The sequence below is a fragment of the Acartia tonsa genome, chromosome 14 (assembly GCF_053477335.1).
Source record: "Acartia tonsa isolate MP-2025a chromosome 14, ASM5347733v1, whole genome shotgun sequence".
Classification (NCBI taxonomy): domain Eukaryota; kingdom Metazoa; phylum Arthropoda; class Copepoda; order Calanoida; family Acartiidae; genus Acartia; species Acartia tonsa.
The window spans coordinates 24,741,737-24,761,279 of NC_137273.1; the positions used below are offsets into that span (position 1 = coordinate 24,741,737).

The 19,543-nt window shown below is 31.6% G+C and overlaps 4 protein-coding genes across 7 annotated transcripts in view; 2 read left to right on the forward strand and 2 right to left on the reverse strand.

Moving 5' to 3' along the window:
• LOC145305501 (uncharacterized) overlaps positions 1-5,541 on the reverse strand; it is a 30,193-nt gene extending 24,652 nt beyond the window's left edge. For both annotated transcript variants that reach the window (XM_080147130.1, XM_080147129.1), the window contains exon 1: positions 5,432-5,541. In XM_080147130.1, coding sequence (XP_080003256.1) covers positions 5,432-5,526 — 95 coding nt within the window. In that variant the 5' untranslated portion in view covers positions 5,527-5,541. The remainder of the gene's footprint in view (positions 1-5,431) is intronic.
• On the forward strand, positions 1,598-3,465 carry LOC145306312 (palmitoleoyl-protein carboxylesterase NOTUM-like). Its single transcript, XM_080148393.1, has 6 exons — positions 1,598-1,622; positions 2,041-2,132; positions 2,362-2,514; positions 2,711-2,811; positions 2,951-3,048; positions 3,322-3,465. Exons 1-6 carry the CDS (start codon positions 1,598-1,600, stop codon positions 3,462-3,464), a joined length of 612 nt encoding a protein of 203 aa, XP_080004519.1. The 3' UTR covers position 3,465.
• LOC145305210 (uncharacterized) lies at positions 3,582-4,759 on the forward strand. Its single transcript, XM_080146783.1, has 4 exons — positions 3,582-3,643; positions 3,899-3,993; positions 4,219-4,288; positions 4,551-4,759. The coding sequence occupies exons 1-4, from the start codon at positions 3,620-3,622 to the stop codon at positions 4,677-4,679; spliced, it is 318 nt and encodes a 105-aa protein (XP_080002909.1). The 5' UTR covers positions 3,582-3,619; the 3' UTR covers positions 4,680-4,759.
• A 3,221-nt stretch (positions 5,542-8,762) lies between the features above and the next one.
• Crk (Crk proto-oncogene, adaptor protein) overlaps positions 8,763-19,543 on the reverse strand; it is a 189,858-nt gene continuing 179,077 nt past the window's right edge. For 2 of the 3 annotated variants that reach the window (XM_080148235.1, XM_080148234.1), the window contains exons 10-12: positions 13,390-13,499; positions 12,533-13,156; positions 8,763-9,490 (exon numbers count right to left, since the gene is read on the reverse strand). In XM_080148235.1, coding sequence (XP_080004361.1) covers positions 13,123-13,156; positions 13,390-13,499 — 144 coding nt within the window. In that variant the 3' untranslated portion in view covers positions 8,763-9,490; positions 12,533-13,122. The remainder of the gene's footprint in view (positions 9,491-12,532; positions 13,157-13,389; positions 13,500-19,543) is intronic. The other variant, XM_080148233.1, reaches the window with a different exon arrangement.

Here is a 19,543-nt window from a genome sequence, read left to right on the forward strand (position 1 = left end):
TGGTCCATCTTTAGAAAACATTACAGTGACTAAAAAAGATGTGATTGAGAAGATTGATGCTTTAAAAAAGACTAATTCATGCGGCCCTGATGGTATTACATGTCATATACTGAAATCTTTTAAAACTGAATTAGCTGGAACATTAGCTAAATTGTTCAACAAATCTCTTCCAACTGACTGGAATCGTGGCAATGTTACACCTTTATTTAAAAAAGGTAGTAAAGGTAAACCAGAAAACCACAGACCAATTATGTTAACTAGTATACCATGTAAAATGCTAGAATCGCTGATTAAAGACAAACTTGTTGAACATTTAGACAGCAACAACCTCATTAAATCATCACAACATGGCTTCTCTAAAGGTAAATCTTGTACCACAAATTTATTAGCATTTCTTGAGGTTGTAATGAAAAACATTGAAGCAAATATTCCTATGGATATTGTCTATCTAGATTTCTCTAAAGCTTTTGACAAAGTTTCTATCAATAAGCTTATATTAAAGTTAGAAGCTATGAACATCAAGGGCAACCTGTTGGCCTGGATAAAAAGCTGGTTAAGAGGCAGAAAACAGCGTGTTGTATTGAATGGTCAGGAATCTACCTGGATAGATGTCATCTCTGGAGTCCCACAGGGTTCAGTTTTGGGCCCATTATTGTTCCTCATTTATATAAATGATCTGGATGTTGCTGCGCCACTAGTTCAGGTCCTGAGCAAATTTGCTGATGATACAAAACTTGGACATCCTGTTTCTAATACAGCAGATAAAATAGTTCTTCAGCAACAATTAGATTCTGTTTTTAAATGGTCACAGGACTGGAGTATGCAATTTAATGTTGATAAATGCAAAGTCATGCATGTTGGAGCAAGAAACCATAACTTTGATTACTTTATGGATGGAAAAGCATTGAAAAAAGTTGAATTTGAGAAAGATGTTGGTGTCAGAATTAATAAAAACCTCAAACCTAGCCTGCAATGTAAAGAGTCCTCCAGAATTGCTTTAGCTATGCTTAATCAGCTTACTCGTTCGTTCCACTATAGAGACAGATTTACCTTTCTAAACCTGTACAAAAGATATGTTAGAGTACACCTTGAATTTGCTTCACCAGCTTGGAATCCTTGGCAAAGTGGAGATATTGAAGTTCTTGAAAAAGTGCAAAGGAAGGCTGTTTCTATGATATCTGGCCTAAAAGGAGAAACCTACGAAGCTAAGTTGGAAGAAATAAATCTGATGTCACTAGAAACTGAAGGACAAGAGCAGACCTGATCCAAACATTTAAAATACTAAATGGATTAGATTCAGTTAATGCTGACACTTGGTTTACAAGAGTTGAGCAGGGAAGGCCAGCTACAAGAAACACTAATGGTGAAAATTCATTACAGATTGATTTCAAACGTACAGAAATTACCAAAAACTTTTTTAGTACCAGAGCAGCAAAGTCATGGAATTCACTTCCAAATAATGTGAAAACTGCAGTGAATTTGAACATTTTTAAGGAAAGACTAGATATTTATTTGAACAGATGATTCTGTAAACCTCTGACAATGGTCCTACCTGGACTCTACAGAGTACTACAACAATAAAACAATAAAACAAGTGATGGCCCCGCATTGGCTAGAAATAGGCAAAAAGCTACTGTGAAAATACGACGAAACGCCCTTTAAGAGGCGTTGCCAAGAAAGGGATTATACCTAAAAATTGAAGTTATCCTGGAATTTTATTAGATATCCAACTAGATGGCGTCTTGAGTATAGTACTTTAACCTTAGGTTAAATTTAATTTCCATTAATTAGGATGAATTTAAGTTTAAAGGTTTGGTTCAAAAAAAGGATATAATTTTTGGAAATTTTTGTATTAAGTGCAATAATGTCAATTTTATTGTATGACAAAATTATGATGCTAATATTCATCCCTTCACTGTTCAATGTCATCTTAAGTAAAGTAAATTTTTATCCAGTACCAAAGAACTGTGGTAAAATAATAGGTAATATAATTTGTCTGGGAAGAAAACTTATTTTAAACTAATTTATATCTACTTACAGCACCTTACAAGAATGCCTCAGAATCTAAATTGTTCAACAGTGTGTGGAGTACTGATACTGAAAATAATCCTGCTTTCCATGATTTCTTCAAGGTATTAACTACATCTGCTGATAGGAACAGATAGGTAAAATTTAACCTTCAGGTTTTCTGTCGTTTCATCAAAGACTAAAGCCAACAATTCCCGGATATTTGTCAGAATCATTTTAATTTGTGCAAAATTAATGAGGATGTAAGATAAAATGTGAATTTAAAAATATTTGAAAGCAACAAAATAATAATGATATTAAACTTCAAATATCATAAAGTTGTATTTCTTTAAGGTATACATGCCATACTCAAGCAGTGATGTCTATTCTGGGACTAGGGATCCTAGCTTCCTAATCACAGACAACTATACTTTTCATGGAAAATACATCTTTCAAGCCATGATTGAGGATTTGATGGAAAATACTTGGATCACTTCTGCTGATAAGGTAACAAATTTTTTTGAAGAATCCTTTATTTTGAACTTGCAAAATCATCTCTCTACTAGAATACTGGATGTTCTTGGAGAATCAAAATAAAATCTTTGCCTTAATCAAATTTTGCTTGTACTTAGCATACCCAATGTTAAGCATAATTAGACTGATATGCGTTTAACCACTATGATAACAACTTTGTTTTGTTCAGGTTGTGCTTATGGGTGCATCAGCTGGTGCTATGGGTACTGAAGTTAACTGTGACAAAATGGCTGACATGCTTCATCTATATAATCCTGATTTAGATGTTAGGTAAGTGTTAATATCAGGGTGTTAAATCCTGAAAATTTTTCACTCAAATTCAGAAATGAATTGAAAAAGCTGAAAAAAGATAATTGGTAATTCAAATATTTTGATCTAGGAGATAGGTGTGTTAATTTGTATGTTTAAGGTGTATATCAGACAGTGGCTCAATGTATCCCTATGCCGTTCACACACCTAATTGTGATCCACATTTTCTAGAGTATGCTCTTTATGAAGTTTGGGAAGGTGATCAGATTTTGTTATCTTTTAATTGTGATTTCTTTCATCAATTCAAAAAAAATTTAAACTGGGATAGTTCCTAATATTTAAAAGAACTTTAAGGTTTTTCTTTTTGAAAGTAGGGACACAATTTTAAGAAATTCATAATTTGAAGTGATGTGGTTATTTTCTTGCATGAAACTTTCATAATCACAGACATAGCATCATAAAGATTATTTTTCATTCAATAGTCAAATGCTTGGGGCAAAACTAGTAGATTTTGCAATTATTCTGTTTTAGGTGAATCTGATGAAAGCTGTCTGGCTGCAAATCCTGGTGGCTATAATTGTATTAGTATAAATGAAGGAAAGGAGTCTAAATGCTTTTTTTCTAAAATTATTATTATCACATGCACTCTTAGTTTGTCAATAAATGTGCCATAAAAGGAAATAAGGGCCTACTGCTTTGTTAAAGAGGGGTAACAATAGAAAAATCAGAGAAAATAAATTGACCCGTAATAAGAGGAACTTCTTAAAATGCATGTACACCTTAATTAATTAAAGGATACAGATATGCTGATACACCAATTTTGATTTTAATGAGTGCCCAAGACAATATTATCAGGAACTTATTTACAATATGTGCAAAGATTTAAAATTGAAAAACAAGGATTAGAATTTCCATAAGAAACAGGAGACATGAATTCAATTATCACATAATGCTGATGACACTGACAGATACAAGGAATATTAAGACATATACCTTACACAATTTCATAAGATTTCTCTAATATCATTCCATTTCAAGCTTAGCATATGAAATACAAAGGCAGGGTGGACAAACAAATATTAGCTGCATTGTAAATGAAGTAATCACTAGGATATGTTACTCTGATGATCCTGATTTCTGGAGTGAATGGAAAGCTGAACTTGCTGCTATTGGCACAATTATGATTCAGGATAGACCTGATATAGGAAAGGATTATTTATTGTAAAGTTCTAATTTTCAAATTCAATTTTCAATATAAGACTCTTTTGTTTTCATTGTTGGTGTAAGATTATTTAAAAGTTTTAGATATGCTTAAGTTTAGAGCTTAACATTTTACTTATCTTTTGTATTTTTAAGAGTTTTCAAAATTTCCCTTCTTCTCAAATCGAGAATAATTTTCCAATCCGTTTATAATCCTTGTAAATGTACAGGATTTTATGTAGCTAACTGTGAATACCATGTTTCAAACACTTTTGCACCAGCCTGGTCTAAAATGCAGGTATTGTGACTATATCATTTCTTTCATCTATTATTAAAATCATTTGCATTTACTTAGAATTTATTAAATCTCTGCTCTTGTAACCTTCTTGAGAGCTTGTCTTTCTATTTCCTATATACAATAAGAACAAAAATACAATGATCTTGCAATAGATAGAATGATTATCTGTTATTCAAGATGTAAGTAATTAGCCCAAAAGATTACAAAAGTTAAATAATAAAAAAATTATTCAAATGTTAAATTGTTTTTAATGTTATTTAAGGTTCCCATAGTAGGTAGTGATGATACAATCTTGCTGAAGGATCTTATCTACAATTTTGTGTATGATGCTGGACCAATACATGCTATTGATAATATGGATACTGTTAATCAAAATTGTTATGATGTCTAATAAGAAAAAATCCTGAAAATAAATGTTTTAACACTTACTACAGTTAAATTATAATACCAATATACATAAACATAAATGTAAATATTTGAAAAGTTAATCTTAGCTTCATGAACACTTTAATCTAAAATTTTGCATACAATTTTGGACCAATACATGCTATTTATGATGTAGATACAAATTATTATTGTCGTGTTTTTTTTTTGTGTTTGATCAAGTTTTATTCGTGTAAATAGATATTCTTGCATACAACTCCGTAATTTCTAGGTGAATTATTCATATTTGTTTTTAAAGATGTTTATGTTCAAAACACTTTAATTTAATCTACATTCTATATGATTCGTCTCTAACCAATTTTCACAATGGGCCCCTTTTACTTGAGCTAGCATAAGAGTTAAAGTTTCCTCAGTTTTACCCAATTCTTTGTACATATGCATAATGCAAAAATAAAGAAATCCTAACTTTTAGGCTATGCATTTTTTAGTATTTGGCCTAATATCAAAAATCTAAATTGTATACTATTTGATTATCATAAACTTCTAAATATAAAAACACTTTATAAAGGATTATTTAAGCTTCACTAACACTTTAATCTTAAATCTTGTTATCTAATGATAATACAGCAAAATCATATTCAAATTTTATGAATTAAGTTATAGGATAATGCTAGAATGATTAACCACATCTTCAATACTGTGTTAGTATTTAAAGAACTATGTTTTCATTATGGGTAAAATGTATTGTTTAAAACCAACCTGAATTCAAATATTCCTTCTCCATTTGGTAGCTTAGTCTCCCCTACTTCTCCCTCATAGCTACCCTCCTCAAATCTCATTTTGATAACTCCCATTTTTAATTTAATTTCTTCTTTAATAAGGACGAATTTAAAGCAAAATATTTATTAAAGTTAATTATCCGCGGATAGTAAATTAAAATATTACAGGATTTTATACACTTTTATGTACACTTTTGGATATAAGATACCTGGATATAGTGACAGAGGAAACTTTTGGATATAAGATACCTGGATATAGTGGCAGAGGAAACTTTTGGATATTAGATACCTGGATATAGTGGCAGAGGAAACTTTTGGATATTAGATACCTGGATATAGTGGCAGAGGAAACTTTTGGATATAAGATACCTGGATATAGTGACAGAGGTTACTTTTGGATATTAGATACCTGGATATAGTGACAGAGGAAACTTTTGGATATTAGATACCTGGATATAGTGACAGAGGAAACTTTGTCGTCAATTTAGTTATTGGTCAATGGTAAATACTTTTCTCGTATTCTTACGAATCCGCTGGATAGGAACCGGTTCTCATTCATACGAAAAAACTATGTCTAGCATCATATTATATCCAGTTTTCTACGAATATAAAAATGTACAATCATAAGATTAAAACTAGTTTTTTTAGCCGGTGCCTTCGGCACCTCGGGGCTAAAAAAACTAGTTTTAATCTTATAATTGTACACTCTATATCCGCGGAAAGCCGTTTATAATACGATGCGAGAAATAACTATTCTCGTATTCATTCGAATTCGGTGGATTGGAACCGGTTCTCATCCATACGAAAAAACTATGTCTAGCATCGTATTATATCCATCTTTATATAAACGAAAATAAAAATGTACAATAACAAGATTAAAACCAGTTTTTTAGCCTGTGCCTTCGGCACCTCGGGGCTAAAAAAACTGGTTTTAATCTTGTTATTGTACATTTTATATCCGCGGAGAGTGGTTTATAATACGATGAAAGAAATAACTATTTTAGCTACATGGTCGGGGAAGGGCATGGGGTCGAGTCATAAGTAGGGGATATCGTTATATTATCCAGCTAGGAGAAACATTTTATCAGTGTATATTTGAAAAAAGCACCTAAAAAGTACATAAAAAATATAATGTATAATTTAATTTAGTTACAACTAGCTGTATAACTTTAAATCTGTGATCTGATCTTAGGAAGAAATTTAAAACATATGACATTTAACACAGGGCTACAGGGGACGGCGAGGTAAATAATATTTTTGTTTGAATATATAGAATATTTTCAAATCTTCCTCAATTCTGACTCAAAGTTACCAAACACAAGTAACAGGATGTCAATGAGTATGTATGTCTATCTGTACCTAAGGATCCCGCTAACCGCTGAACCGATATTGTTCTTCTTTGCAATGTAGCTTATCAGAGTTCTTTGGAATGTTTATAACTATTTTTTGGGGATGATACAACGCACGGTACTATGTCAAACACTAGATACGTCAGAAAGTAGATGCGACAAACACTAGATAGACAAACAGTAGATGCGTCAAACGCTAGACAGACAAACAATAGATGCGTCAAACACTAGACTACGACAAACAGTAGAATTTTCGGATCAACTACAGCCCAATAGTCTAATTCATTTTTTATCTATGTAAGGCAGGTAACCCCAACTCTAAGGCTAGCCTTAGAAATTTTATAGGATGTGGCCCATAATTTGTATAACTTAAATTAAACATTAAAAATATGTTTTAACGGTACTATTAAGGCACGGATGCAATATGAGAAAAACCGCTAACGTTATTCTAATTCTAAATTATTGTCAAAATAACTAAAAAGAAAAATTCTTAGCTTTTTTCACCTTTTGCTTATCTAATCTTTGAGAAAGACTTTGTTTATGTTTACGATGTAAAATTATATTTCTAGTTATGTATATTGTGAGCTCACATTTAGAAATGTATAAAACAGAACTGACAAGCCTAAAAATTATTCCCCATGCGAAAATAAAAACAATTTCCCTATAGTCTTGCTTTGGACCCTCTAGATGTAAAACGTCTCCCATTTTTTTGTCTGAACTTAATAAGCAGAACATTAATTTGTAAGTCTAAACAAAATGATGAATAAATGTGTTGCAAAACAGTATACCGTAAAAGGACATACTTTTATATTCAGGATTTGATTATAGAGAATCATTGCTTATAATATTGTACGAATCATTATTACAAAAATCAGATTGATAGGATAATTATATCATAAAAAACACCTTTTAATTGGACGCACTGACTTTCTGGTAACGATTATAGAGTTGCTACGCTTCCTAAATGTTATATAAATCATCATACATGGGTCGAAATTGATAAAACAGTTATAATTTACTTAAACTAATGCTCAGAACTATCCGTTACAAATAGACTGACTAACCATAATTGTAGAAAGGATTTGCTTTTACAGAAGGTTGAAAATATGAATCTCCTGGGAAAGTTGCTACAAGCTAGTCTCTCGTTCTGTTTGTTTACACTAGCCTAGTTGACCAGCACGCATCAGCTGCACATCAATTTTCTTACAACAAAACATCCCACAAAAAGCTACCTCCTATGAATTAATTTTTTTCTTCATATTATTTACATTGAAAATAGGTCCATCAGTAGGCTCTTATCTTTCATTAAAGGATGTTAGAATCGTCCTGTCTCATTTAAACCTTGCAAAAGAATGCATGTAAAAAAAATTAATTTTTGTAAAGTGAATTCTAAAACGACTGGAAATAAATGTAAATATATTAAGGTTTATTTTAAGCAGGGGTTTCTTTCTTACATTTTAGAATTCTGTTATCCTTGTAAAAGAAAAGTTAAAAAGTTTAGAAATTGGAATTATTGTCTAAAGTCATCTTTCATATAGTAACAAAAATTGCAACGCTACCGGTCTCTCTTTATATATCAAACAAATAGGACAAAAATGGGCGTTTTTTTCGCCCTTATATCTAAGCAAAGGGTAAATTTATTTGCTTCATACAAAAACATTCATTTGAGTAAAGCCCAACAAACACATTTAGCTAATTTTATTCGTGGAGTATATATCTCAAAAACTTGATGTAAAGGTGCAATATAAAGTATGTTGAGTTTCTACACTTTTGAATCGAAATACATTTAATTAATTCGACCGTTTATCTCAAATAGCAGCTAAGTAAGTTGCTTTTAAAACTTAATTTACTCCCTCACCCTCATCTCTTGGAAATACAACTGAATAATCTTAGTCAAACAGACAAAAGGACAAAATAAGCTATAGAGTAGCTGTGCTACAAAATAAAACAAAAATAATAAAATATTTTTGTAAACATCTATATTCTGATAATAATGATAGTTATTTTCATAATAATTAATACAAAGAGAAAAATAAAATAATCAAAATAAAAGATTATGTACAAATCATTTGAGATGGGGAACATTTTCACCATTTAGGCAAAATTAAGTTTTGTGAAAAAAGTTACAAAATAAACTTTTTCAGTATGGCTTTAAAACCAATTAATTTCCTCTAATAATTCCAAGCCTCTGGTGCCTCGGGGCCAACAAAACTAAAATAATTCTTAAACTGCGGAAAACTGTCTATAATACTATCCGATAAATATCTTTTAACTTTCAAAGTTCTCATAAATTTTTATCACAAAACAAAACCTGGCAAACATTGTGAAAATGCTCCCCATCCCTTCTTTAATGTTTATAATACACAGATTGAATTTTCATAACACAAATCTCTAGAACGGCGAAAGTAATCTAGAAATAAGACAGGAAAGATTTACATCTAAATCTCAGAGCTCGGCAACCGCGCCTCATCCGCGTGTAAGTCTCAGGGAAATGAACATTTTACAAATTTAAAAATCAGCCAAAAGTCTAATCATGACCCAAATTCCTCTTTGTAAAAAGATCTTGAAGTATCCAAACGGGGCTAAATTTGAGGGTTAGTCGCTGCTGACGCGCGGCTGTGGAGCCATGATATCTGCCCTGCTTAACTTATATTTAAAAACTACTTTCTATTCTTTTCTTCTTTTTAATCCTATAAAATAAAACTTCTTTAAACATACATTAAAAAGATTTTTAAAATGAGTTAAAAAGTATCATAGTTAAAAATACATTAATAGTTAAGATTTTAATAAAACTAAAAAAAAGTGCTCGGCAGCCGCGCATCTATCACAACCAAGCCGCAAGATTAAAACCGCTTAATTTAAAGATATAAAAATGCGGCTTAGGAATGACTGACGCGCGGCTGCCGAGCCCGGATAAAAACATTTAGATTTTATTAATTTACATATTAGTAAAAAGTTATTTTAAGTATTTGGCACAGTTCTATTTTAAAATCGTTGCGTACATATTTTGAAAGATTTTAAAACTATCTATAAAAATCTCTATTTAAAGGAACTTATTTTTATTTAAAATGAGAAAAACTATTAGCGTTTTACATAGTTAAGAATCTTTCCAGTATGGCTTCGAAACCGGACAATATCCGCTGAATTATAACCGATTCTTAGCTCTACTGAAAAGTCATGTATCGTATCGGATTAAAAAATTCAACGTATAATGAAATAGAGTCATAATGTTTATACCAGTACCACTTTTGTTAGTCAGGGCCTCTCACTGGGCTAACAATATTGGTATTAATCTTGTGACTTTTATCTTTACTATCTTCGGAAAACTGTCTATAATACGATGCGATAAATTCCCTATTGTAACGATTATTACTTTGTATATTGCTTTAGAGAGTTTCCATCTAAAATTTTTATAATTTTAATTTATGTCTTTTTGAACTAAACAAGACATTTGATTAAACTTTAGGAAACACTAATAAACATAAAGTATAAAATTTCGTATAGCTTTAAAATATAAAATGTCCTAAATCTTAAATATATTTATGATTTTTCTAAAGAAAAATTTACATAAACCTAATATTTGACAGGGGTAAAGGATAGGACAATGAGAAAAAAATATTAGTGGAGGGGGAAGGTTATATAAAACTATATTGAAATAATTTATGGGGGAAGAGTAGTTTTCCATAGGATTGGGTAATTTACTGCAGAATTAAGATATTTTTATTTTAAGGGGAGGGGGGGGGGGTTAGTGGGAATTATTTATTCAGCATTGACATATCCCCTAAATCCCTGATATCTACGAATGCCATATAAGTTCGATTCGGAGCTTTTTAAAGGTAGATTTTTTTGGATATCTATATTTTTTGTTAATATTAATCTAGGACTTGGGCTAATAAGACACAATTTTTGATAACAAAGAGTAGAATATTTATTTATCGCATCGTATTAAAAACAGCTTTCCGCGGATATTACAATAAGATTAAAACTAGTTTGGTGTTGGTCAGCCCCGAAGGGAAGAAGACCCGGGCTAATGTTATAATATTCGTGGAAAATTGTCAGCAATACGATGCTAAACGTGATTTTTCAGTATGGTCGAGAACCGGTTCTAATCCAGAGGATATTAAGCGGTTTTGACGCCATACTGGAAAGGGAAAACAAAAAGAATAAGTATCTTATTCAATTATTAGTTTCCCAAAAAAATGTATCTTTTTACCCTTACTATAGGACTACAATATTTGTAAAAATATCTTTAAAAATCAGGTAGAATATCAAACACACAAGAACAAGGACAATTATTTTTTCTAGTAGCGCAGCAATAATAGTTTATAAGGAAAAAGACAGTAGAATTTCAGAGTAAAATGTTCAAAATTGAAAAGATAGATGAAGAGTTGTAAATTTTTCAATATTTTTCAATATTTTTCATCATTTAGTTTGTAAAAATATTTTATTTCTGAACATTTCTTTAAACTCAAATTAACTGTGTGCATTTGCAAATTTTTATAAAAAAAACTTTTAAAACACAGTTAACATTTCAAAGGATTAAGCTTCTTGGATATTCAGGTTATCTTTTAACTCAAATCAATTGTTTGCATCATCAAATTATACTTCCAAAATTCTCAAATAAGTCAACATTTTATACCATGTAGTTTTCATTTCATGTTTTATCAAAAAAATGTACACATTTTTTCACTTTTTTGGTTAATTCAAAAGAACACCAATTCTTCCTTCATCCTAAAACCTAAACAAAGCAGGATATCATAAAGATTAAAATTTTTCCCATCTCAGGAATAACTCCACCCATTTTTTTAACAGATTTCAAAATCCAAATCTCCACCCATAGACAACCAAGGACAAAGATAAATCCACAACCTTTTCATAACCCCCCCACTCCTCCCACTTTTTGTCTCCTCCCAGGTTTTTTCTGTCTCCGCCTTCAACCAAACTCACCATCCAAAACTCCGCCTATTTCCTAACCATCAAAAAAATTCCTCTAATAAAAACTATGCCCCGCCCCATAACTCAAACAAGGCCAAGAATTATTCCCTACTCCTCCTTTTTAAAAAAACTAATGTTTTAATCTTTTATTTCAAACTTTATCAGTAGTCATCTGTATTTTATGGTGATACCTAAGATTCAAAATAATTTGTGACATTGTTCTATATAAATGTATGTTTAATATCTTTGATCATATTTGCTGTTATCTAATGTCTCATGCCTATATTTTTTAGACAAAATGAATTGAAAATGATTGCTAAAATCGAAATATATCTTCATGTCTTAGAATAGTGTAATTTTTTTAAAAATAGGTTGAAAAACATACTAACTTTAAAATACAATATTTGCAAAGCTTATTGAAAAAAGCAATCACAAACTGTATCATAACTAAAGACACCAAAAGTTGTACTTATTGCTGGTATGTCACGAGCGCTAAATCAGGCGAAACCATGCACAGTTAGGACAAAAAAGGATCATTATGTCTGCAATAATCGGGATGCAAGTATCTTGGGGGCCTATGAAAAAGGTCTGGCATTGCGTTGTTATTCGCCATCCACTTGTCATCAGGAATCATTAAATTTGATCGAGAGAACATACCTTAATTACCATAGAGTAACTACGCTACTAAAAATCAGAGAACTGAACACAGGTTAAGAAAAGCAATTTGTATTACAGAAAAATTTGCTTTTCAGGATGTCAGTCACTCTGTTGTTAAGCTAACATTAATGAAAACCTACCAATGCAATGGGCAGTGCTATATTTATAAAGGAAAAAATATATGTAAAAATTCTAGTTTATTCTACATTAGGTTTTAAGTATTGACACTTTTTTACTAGTAAAAAATAATTCCTTAATTTGGATTTTACGTTAAAAAAATTTACAATCAAAGAATTATTTTTTTTCAAACTTTTTTAGCAACATAGAATTTATAATTATAATTTTGATCATGTTAATATATTTGTTATTTTTCAAAATCACTAGAGTAAATAAACATTTTAGGCACAATTTCACCGAAATAGAACGTTTTTTTTCTGCCAATAAGGGCTTATATATTTGTTCTTATATGAAAACCAGTCATTTTGTAAGAAAAGGCGCCAAAAAACAGCTGTTTAACAGCTATGTATACACTATCTGAGGAACCGGTTTTACTAATGACATCACATTGGTCAGCTGTTGTTTACAAAAATTTGGCGACATTTCTCAGGTGGATTTTTATATAATTGTTTTTTTTTTGTTTGTTGGCGTATTATGTAGCTTGTATTAAAGTTGTTAACAGCGTAGCTACACTATAACTAGGATGTGTCCGTACAGTTTAGTTGTACCAAGGTCAGGTGGAACCTTCATCAATACCAGACTCAGAGCTAAAATAGTGAAAATTTTTAGATAATCTTTATGATGCAGTAAAATATAAAATTAAAAGAATTTCCTTTTTACGAACTGATAAAATTTAAACACGAAATCGTTAAAAAATGGAAAATTAACAGAAATCCGGCCTGTCTTTGTGTTTTTATAACTGTAAGAACTCCAATACCGCTGGACCAATTGAAGCTTTTATAAGTTTTGAGAAGGTTTTAAGCTATAACCAACATGTTACCTGTCAATAAATTCTACATGAGTGAAGGGAAAGTGTCCAACTTTTCCATTGAACTCTCCCTCCCACTGACCATTCATAGACATCTTCGTCACTTTTATTATATCTCCAACCTAAAATAAATAAATATTAAAAATACAACTAACATACAGCTGAACTGCAAGACTGAAGATGATGCCATGTTCACCGAAATATACTTCAATAAATAACTAAGAAGTATAAGTATTTCACACTGTGAATTTATAATCTAGATGAACAATACTTTAATTGGACCAATAGTAACACAGTGTCGGAACAATCCGACCATATTATTAGCTAGAATTGCATTTTTTTATTTTGTTCACATAATGAATCAGATATAAACAAACAGTTAAATCTCTAAAGGACAAAGCTTTGCTTAGGGAAATTATAATGTCCGAAAATTTAATCTCTCGTATTGTTAGATTGAATCTTGTCTGATTGACCATCAAGGGTAGTAAGTCTATCTATAATACAAAGTAGTATGATGTCTGTCTGTCTGTCTGAAGCTGAAGATTTCAGTAAGCACTGAACCGATTGGGCTCTACTCTTCAGGGAATATACATACTGGTCCTGGGAGGGTTTTAAGCTATTTTCTTGGGGGTTGGGACACCTCCAACACCCCAAAAATATGAAAAATATCCCCACCAAAAAAAAAAAATCTCCCCCAAAAATTTAATTTTTACTTTTTCTTTTTAAATCTAAATAACACAAAAATAGGTTGATTAAACCTCTAGGGGCTTTGCCCCTAGAGGCTTAGGGCGAAGCCGCTAAATCTAAATGAAGAAAAACATGCTTCAGGGATAGTAAAATGGATGAAAATTCATTATTTACAATGAGATTTGTGATACAGAATGTTTTTTAAAAAATAACTCAATATTGTATAAAAAAAATAAATTCTGATTGCTATCCTAGAATTTCGTATGACACGGTATTTCCATAGGAATCTTCACAACACATTTGAAATTGATAGACCACATATTTCTTTGCTTATAAAAAATGATAAAATCAGGGGCGTCCAAGCTTTTTATTTGGGGGGGGGGGGTATTTACCCCCCCCAAAATTATTTGGGGGGGTAAATACCCCCTCCTAAATGGTTGGGGGTGCCTACGGCACCCCCAGGGTAGGGGTAAATTTTAAATGGGGGGGGGGGGGGGTAAAATGAAAAAAATTTTGGGGGTGCAAAAACGTTTGGGGGGGGGGGGGGGGGTAATCGCCCCGTTACCCCCCCCCCTTGGACGTCTATGGATAAAATATATATTAAATTTTCCAAGAAGCCAGCCACACTAAAATAAATTTTGACAGGTGAAAACAAAAAAATAAAAGCTTTTTAATAATTTATAACAACTCAACTTGAAGTTTTTTAAATAATGCAAAAACACATCAAAAAAAAAAGAAGAAAACAAGGATGTAAGCGTCCAGAGAACCGAGAAGATATACAATGATAAAAATCATAAAATAAAAATTTAAACGTATATGTTCAATAACAACCAGTCCAAAATCATGTTTTCTCTATATGAATGTCAAAGTTAAATAAAATATTACCATGCGATAAAATTTTAGTTGTCTTTCTTTGGAAAAAAAAGCCGAGTAAGTAAAATTTGTTCAATAAAAAATATAAAAAAGCATTCAATGGTATTACCTACGACAGACCGACAAACAAAATGGTTTATAAACTAGATGCTTGTAGTTAAGAAGAGTTATTTCTCGCATCGTACTATCAACGGCTTTCCGCGGATAAAGAATGTACAATTATGAGATTAAAACTAGTTTTTTAGTCCTGAGGTGCCGAAGGCACCGGCTAAAAAACTGGTTTTAACTTTTAATCTTATGATTGTACATTTTCATATTCGTAGAAAGCTGAATTTAATACGATGCTAGAAATAGTTTTTTCGTATCGATGAGAACCGGTTCCTATCCACCGGATTCGAATGAATACGAGAAAATTCTTTACAAAACATTTCAACTATATCTCTTTAAAAAAAGATGAAATAGTCTAGTTTCCCCATACTGATAAAGACGAACGAACAAACAGCAGTTATTGAGTAACTTCCCTACTAAGAAATGTAAGAAAAGAGCATTTACTTAATAATGAATATCCAACCTACAGTACATAGGATAAACAAGGATAACAACATCTAATGGTACCAAGGCATAACTAATTAAGGAATAGACAAACAGACAAATTAAATTTTAAATCAGTTGGAAAAAGAGAGAATACATAAAATCACGAAACCTTAGAAAAATAGTTTTATGTCCGACAGACAGACGGGCAAAAAAATGTCTTGGGAATCAGCAATGAAAATCATTTGTTCATCTTCAAAAGCCACAGAGAAAATCACATTCCCCCATAGCCTTACTGACTGACAAACATACTGTGTGAAATATAAAGTAGCTTCGCTACTAAAAATAAAAATATCTACATCAATTTGTTTTCCATAAAAAACTAACTATGAATACTGAATACAACATGTGAACCAAAGTTTTTAAACATTTTAGACAGCTAAAATAAAAATAGGTATTGGGATTAAAGTTGACGTAAAACTGATGATTTTCGATTTTTGACAAACTGTTCATAAATAATAACCAAACAAGGATGACAACATCCATAAAAGCGAAGCACTGAAAGGGTAGGACAAACGGACATTAACACTTGTATAGTATCTGAACTGAAAAATCGGAACATAAATGTATAAATGTCGAATCAAAATTGTAGGTAAATTTGTTGAAAAACTGCTTAAAAACAGGATAATGTTTATGGACATACTTACATTTTTGGACTTGATTATAGAGTTGCTTCGCTTATAATATTGTTCTTTGTTGTCCCAGGAATCAATTTACCAAAAATCAGATCAAACGGATAATTAAAACACTTGAAAATTTGTTGTTAAAAAAGTAGAAAAATCAACATGTTTAAAATGGACGTACGGACATTCTGGTAATGATTATAGAGTTGCTACGCTTTCTAAATCGTACCCAACTTCTACAGGAATCATCATGCAAAGTTTGAAATCGATAGGACATTTCTAACATGCCTAAATTAACGAATAAAAGCTATCTATCTCGGACGGACGTACGGACAGACGGACGGACGTACGGACGGACGGACCGACCCTAATTATAGAAAAGCTTCGCTACTAAAAATGTTAACAGATAACTAGGTATAAATTGCGGCATATTGTTTACATGAAGTTATAAGTATACATATAAATTTTTAGTAAAAACGTATTTTCATGCTTATTCAGATTAGGTTAAGTTATGTTTTTTTAAAAATGAGGGAGAGTTTTCTCTGCTTCTCTTATTGTACTTTATTACTTATGGATGTTGTCATCTTTGTTATACCTACAAATGCAAGTTCATAAAAAGTTCAAAAATATGAAAAATTAAATTTAATGCCCTGTTTCACATGATATTTTTCCTCCTTAAAGGTGTAAAATTGTTTAAAGACTAGAAGGTATAGATACTGAGTGGAGAGAAAAAAATATAACCGCATTTCAGAAATAGTAATCATTAATGAGACAGAATGTATTTTTTATTATTCAAGATTCAGACAACCAACTCTATAATTGCACTACCTTTGTCAGGAAGTCCAGACTTAGGCCAAGGCATTCCCCATGCTCTTAATATTTATGTCACGCGCCTTACATAGCGACAGTAAGAATAATTTTTAACGTCCCCATTATTTTACCGACAGTAAATTTAAGGACAAGATAAGTTTTCTTTTGATTTTGTTTCCATTACATTGATAAAAATAATATATTATTAAGATATTGCTGTGCAACTCTAGCCTTTAATCCACCCACTATCATGAAAGGTGGAATATTAAAATTTTATAAGGAAAAGCTTCTAAATTAAAATTGTATTATTTTCTTTATTGACTTGCGGCTACAGCCCTCGAAAAAGAGGGGGGGGGGGGGGTGATAGCCCTATCCCAGGACCTATGAGAAGCGATATTATAAAGGAGAACAATATCGGTTCGGGGGTTATCAAGATCCTTTGGTACAGACAAAGACAAGATACCGAAAAACCGTCTTTATTACCATAATAAAGAAAAAATAATATTTGAATCTACTGTTCTATTCATTATTTTACTTTTTTTTCCATTTTTCCTTTTGAAGTTTAATATTTATAGCAAGTCTATATAAAAATTAGCATAGCAAAATTTATTTAAAATAGGGAAATAAACTGCCGAGTACATTTTATCTATTTATCAGAATCGCACCTTATATATCTATTTAAAAATTTGAATACAGCCTAAAATCTGCCCTGAACTAACACAGAATTTTTAAATTGGACTATAAATAAAGATTTATGAATACGTTCTCTTATTCGTTGGCTTATTCGTTTAGATACTTAATTAAAGGGGGGTGGCGAAAGTGACACTTTTTGAAACCAAAACTAAAAGTCAAAGGAACTCAACTAAAAAAAGAGTTTCAGGTCTGACATTTTGCATGGCAGTTGCTTTATAGGGGTACAATATGGAACTGTGAAGAAACGGCGTCGCAACCGCCGAAAACCGCCGAGAAAAGGCAAAAAAAATTTCGGCGGGAAACGGCGGTTTTCGGCGGTTGCGCCGCCGTTTCTTCACAGTTCCATATTTTACCCCTATAAAGCAACTGCCATGCAAAATCTCAGACCTGTAACTCTTTTTTTTAGTTGAGTTCCTTTGTTGACTTTTAGTTTTGGTTTCAAAAAGTGTCACTTTCGCCCCCCCCCCCCCCCCTTTTGATTGGTTGGTTCCAAACTTTTCAACCAGTACTTTGAATCTACAGAAGAGGTAAATATGTTTACCATTTTTGCGAATTTTAATAGTTCATTGTCTAATCTCTTAAGATCCCAGAAGATAATGTTGAACAAGTTTTCCAAAAATCAGAATTCAAGCAACACACATTTGAAAATAAGAATTTCTACTTCATCAAAGACAGTAAATTGATTGATATAGAGACTAAATTCCTAGAATTTTGGAGTAATTTGTACTTAAAGTATTTTAAAGGGGGAAAGACTGATGTGCCACTTTTAAAATAATTACCAGGGATCTAACTAAAGGGACAAGACAATGGCCGATAAATCCCCATTGAAGAAAAATTTTCCCTTTTATAGAAAAAAATTAGTGGTTGAAACGATTGGACACTTAACATAATGAACCAGCCAATCAAAGTTCAATAAAAGTCCCCAGTTGATAAGCCAACATTTTGATAAAACTTTGGGGTTTAGGATAATAAACAACACAATGTCCACACCCGAGAACGTCCAATGGGGAGGGGGGGGGGGGAAGGGGTGATAACGCCTAATATAAAAATATTGGTGTAAAATAAAATAACCATTTTTGTATATATATTGGCCAATGTCAAGAAAATAAAATTTCAGGTTTGCCTCTTTAAATCCTTTTAGTCAATTAGGGGTGGGGTACCTGGCGATAGTAACAAAAACGAGATTTTAGAAAAACAAGGATGACACCATTCATAAGTAGCAAAGCTAAAAATTTATGGATGGACATCCGGAAAAAAGTGTCATAAAAATAAACTTTAAAATAAATCACGAAACCTTGTAAAATTTATAATGTGAAAGTCTAGGAATCGATCTAGCACCCCAAACGAATAAGCAAATCTTGATGAAACTTTGTGGGATTATGTAAAATGTAAACTTATTTAATCCCTGAATTTATTTCAGTCGTTTATCTTGAATAGAAGTATAGAAAATCATGAAAATCTAGGAATCGAACCAGCACCACAACCAATTTACAAAGCTCGATGCAGAATTGGAACTTATTCAAACACTGAAAATTTCAGCCGTCTATCTTGAATAGGAGTTGAGTAATTCATGAAAATCTAGGAATCGATCTAGCACCCCAAGCAATTGACGAATCTTAATAAAATTTGGTGAAAATATGAAGAATGTAAACTTATTTAAACCCTGAAAATTTCTTGCGTCTATCTTAAAATGGAGCCGAGAAAATCACGCTTCCCCAAAAACATTTCAGACGGATGGACAGGCGGACATTTCAAATTATAGAGTAGCTTCACTACTAAAAAATCCTATGACCCATATAAAACTAGATATATCTGAAAAGAAATAAGTTCTACAATATGCTTTTAAGAAATAAAGGTAACAGAATATAAACAAACAGAAAAAGAATTAA

What these genes read in the sequence shown, in the direction of transcription:
- LOC145305210 (XM_080146783.1), top strand. Translation starts at nt 3,620, where the DNA reads ATGAGTGCCCAAGACAATATTATC. An exon ending in GTGCCCAAGACAATATTATC is followed by an intron (nt 3,644 to 3,898) that starts AGGAACTTATTT and finishes GAAGTAATCACT; the next exon opens with AGGATATGTTACTCTGATGA. An exon ending in CAGCCTGGTCTAAAATGCAG is followed by an intron (nt 4,289 to 4,550) that starts GTATTGTGACTA and finishes ATGTTATTTAAG; the next exon opens with GTTCCCATAGTAGGTAGTGA.
- LOC145306312 (XM_080148393.1), top strand. Translation starts at nt 1,598, where the DNA reads ATGGCCCCGCATTGGCTAGAAATAG. An exon ending in CTTTCCATGATTTCTTCAAG is followed by an intron (nt 2,133 to 2,361) that starts GTATTAACTACA and finishes TATTTCTTTAAG; the next exon opens with GTATACATGCCATACTCAAG. An exon ending in GGATCACTTCTGCTGATAAG is followed by an intron (nt 2,515 to 2,710) that starts GTAACAAATTTT and finishes TGTTTTGTTCAG; the next exon opens with GTTGTGCTTATGGGTGCATC.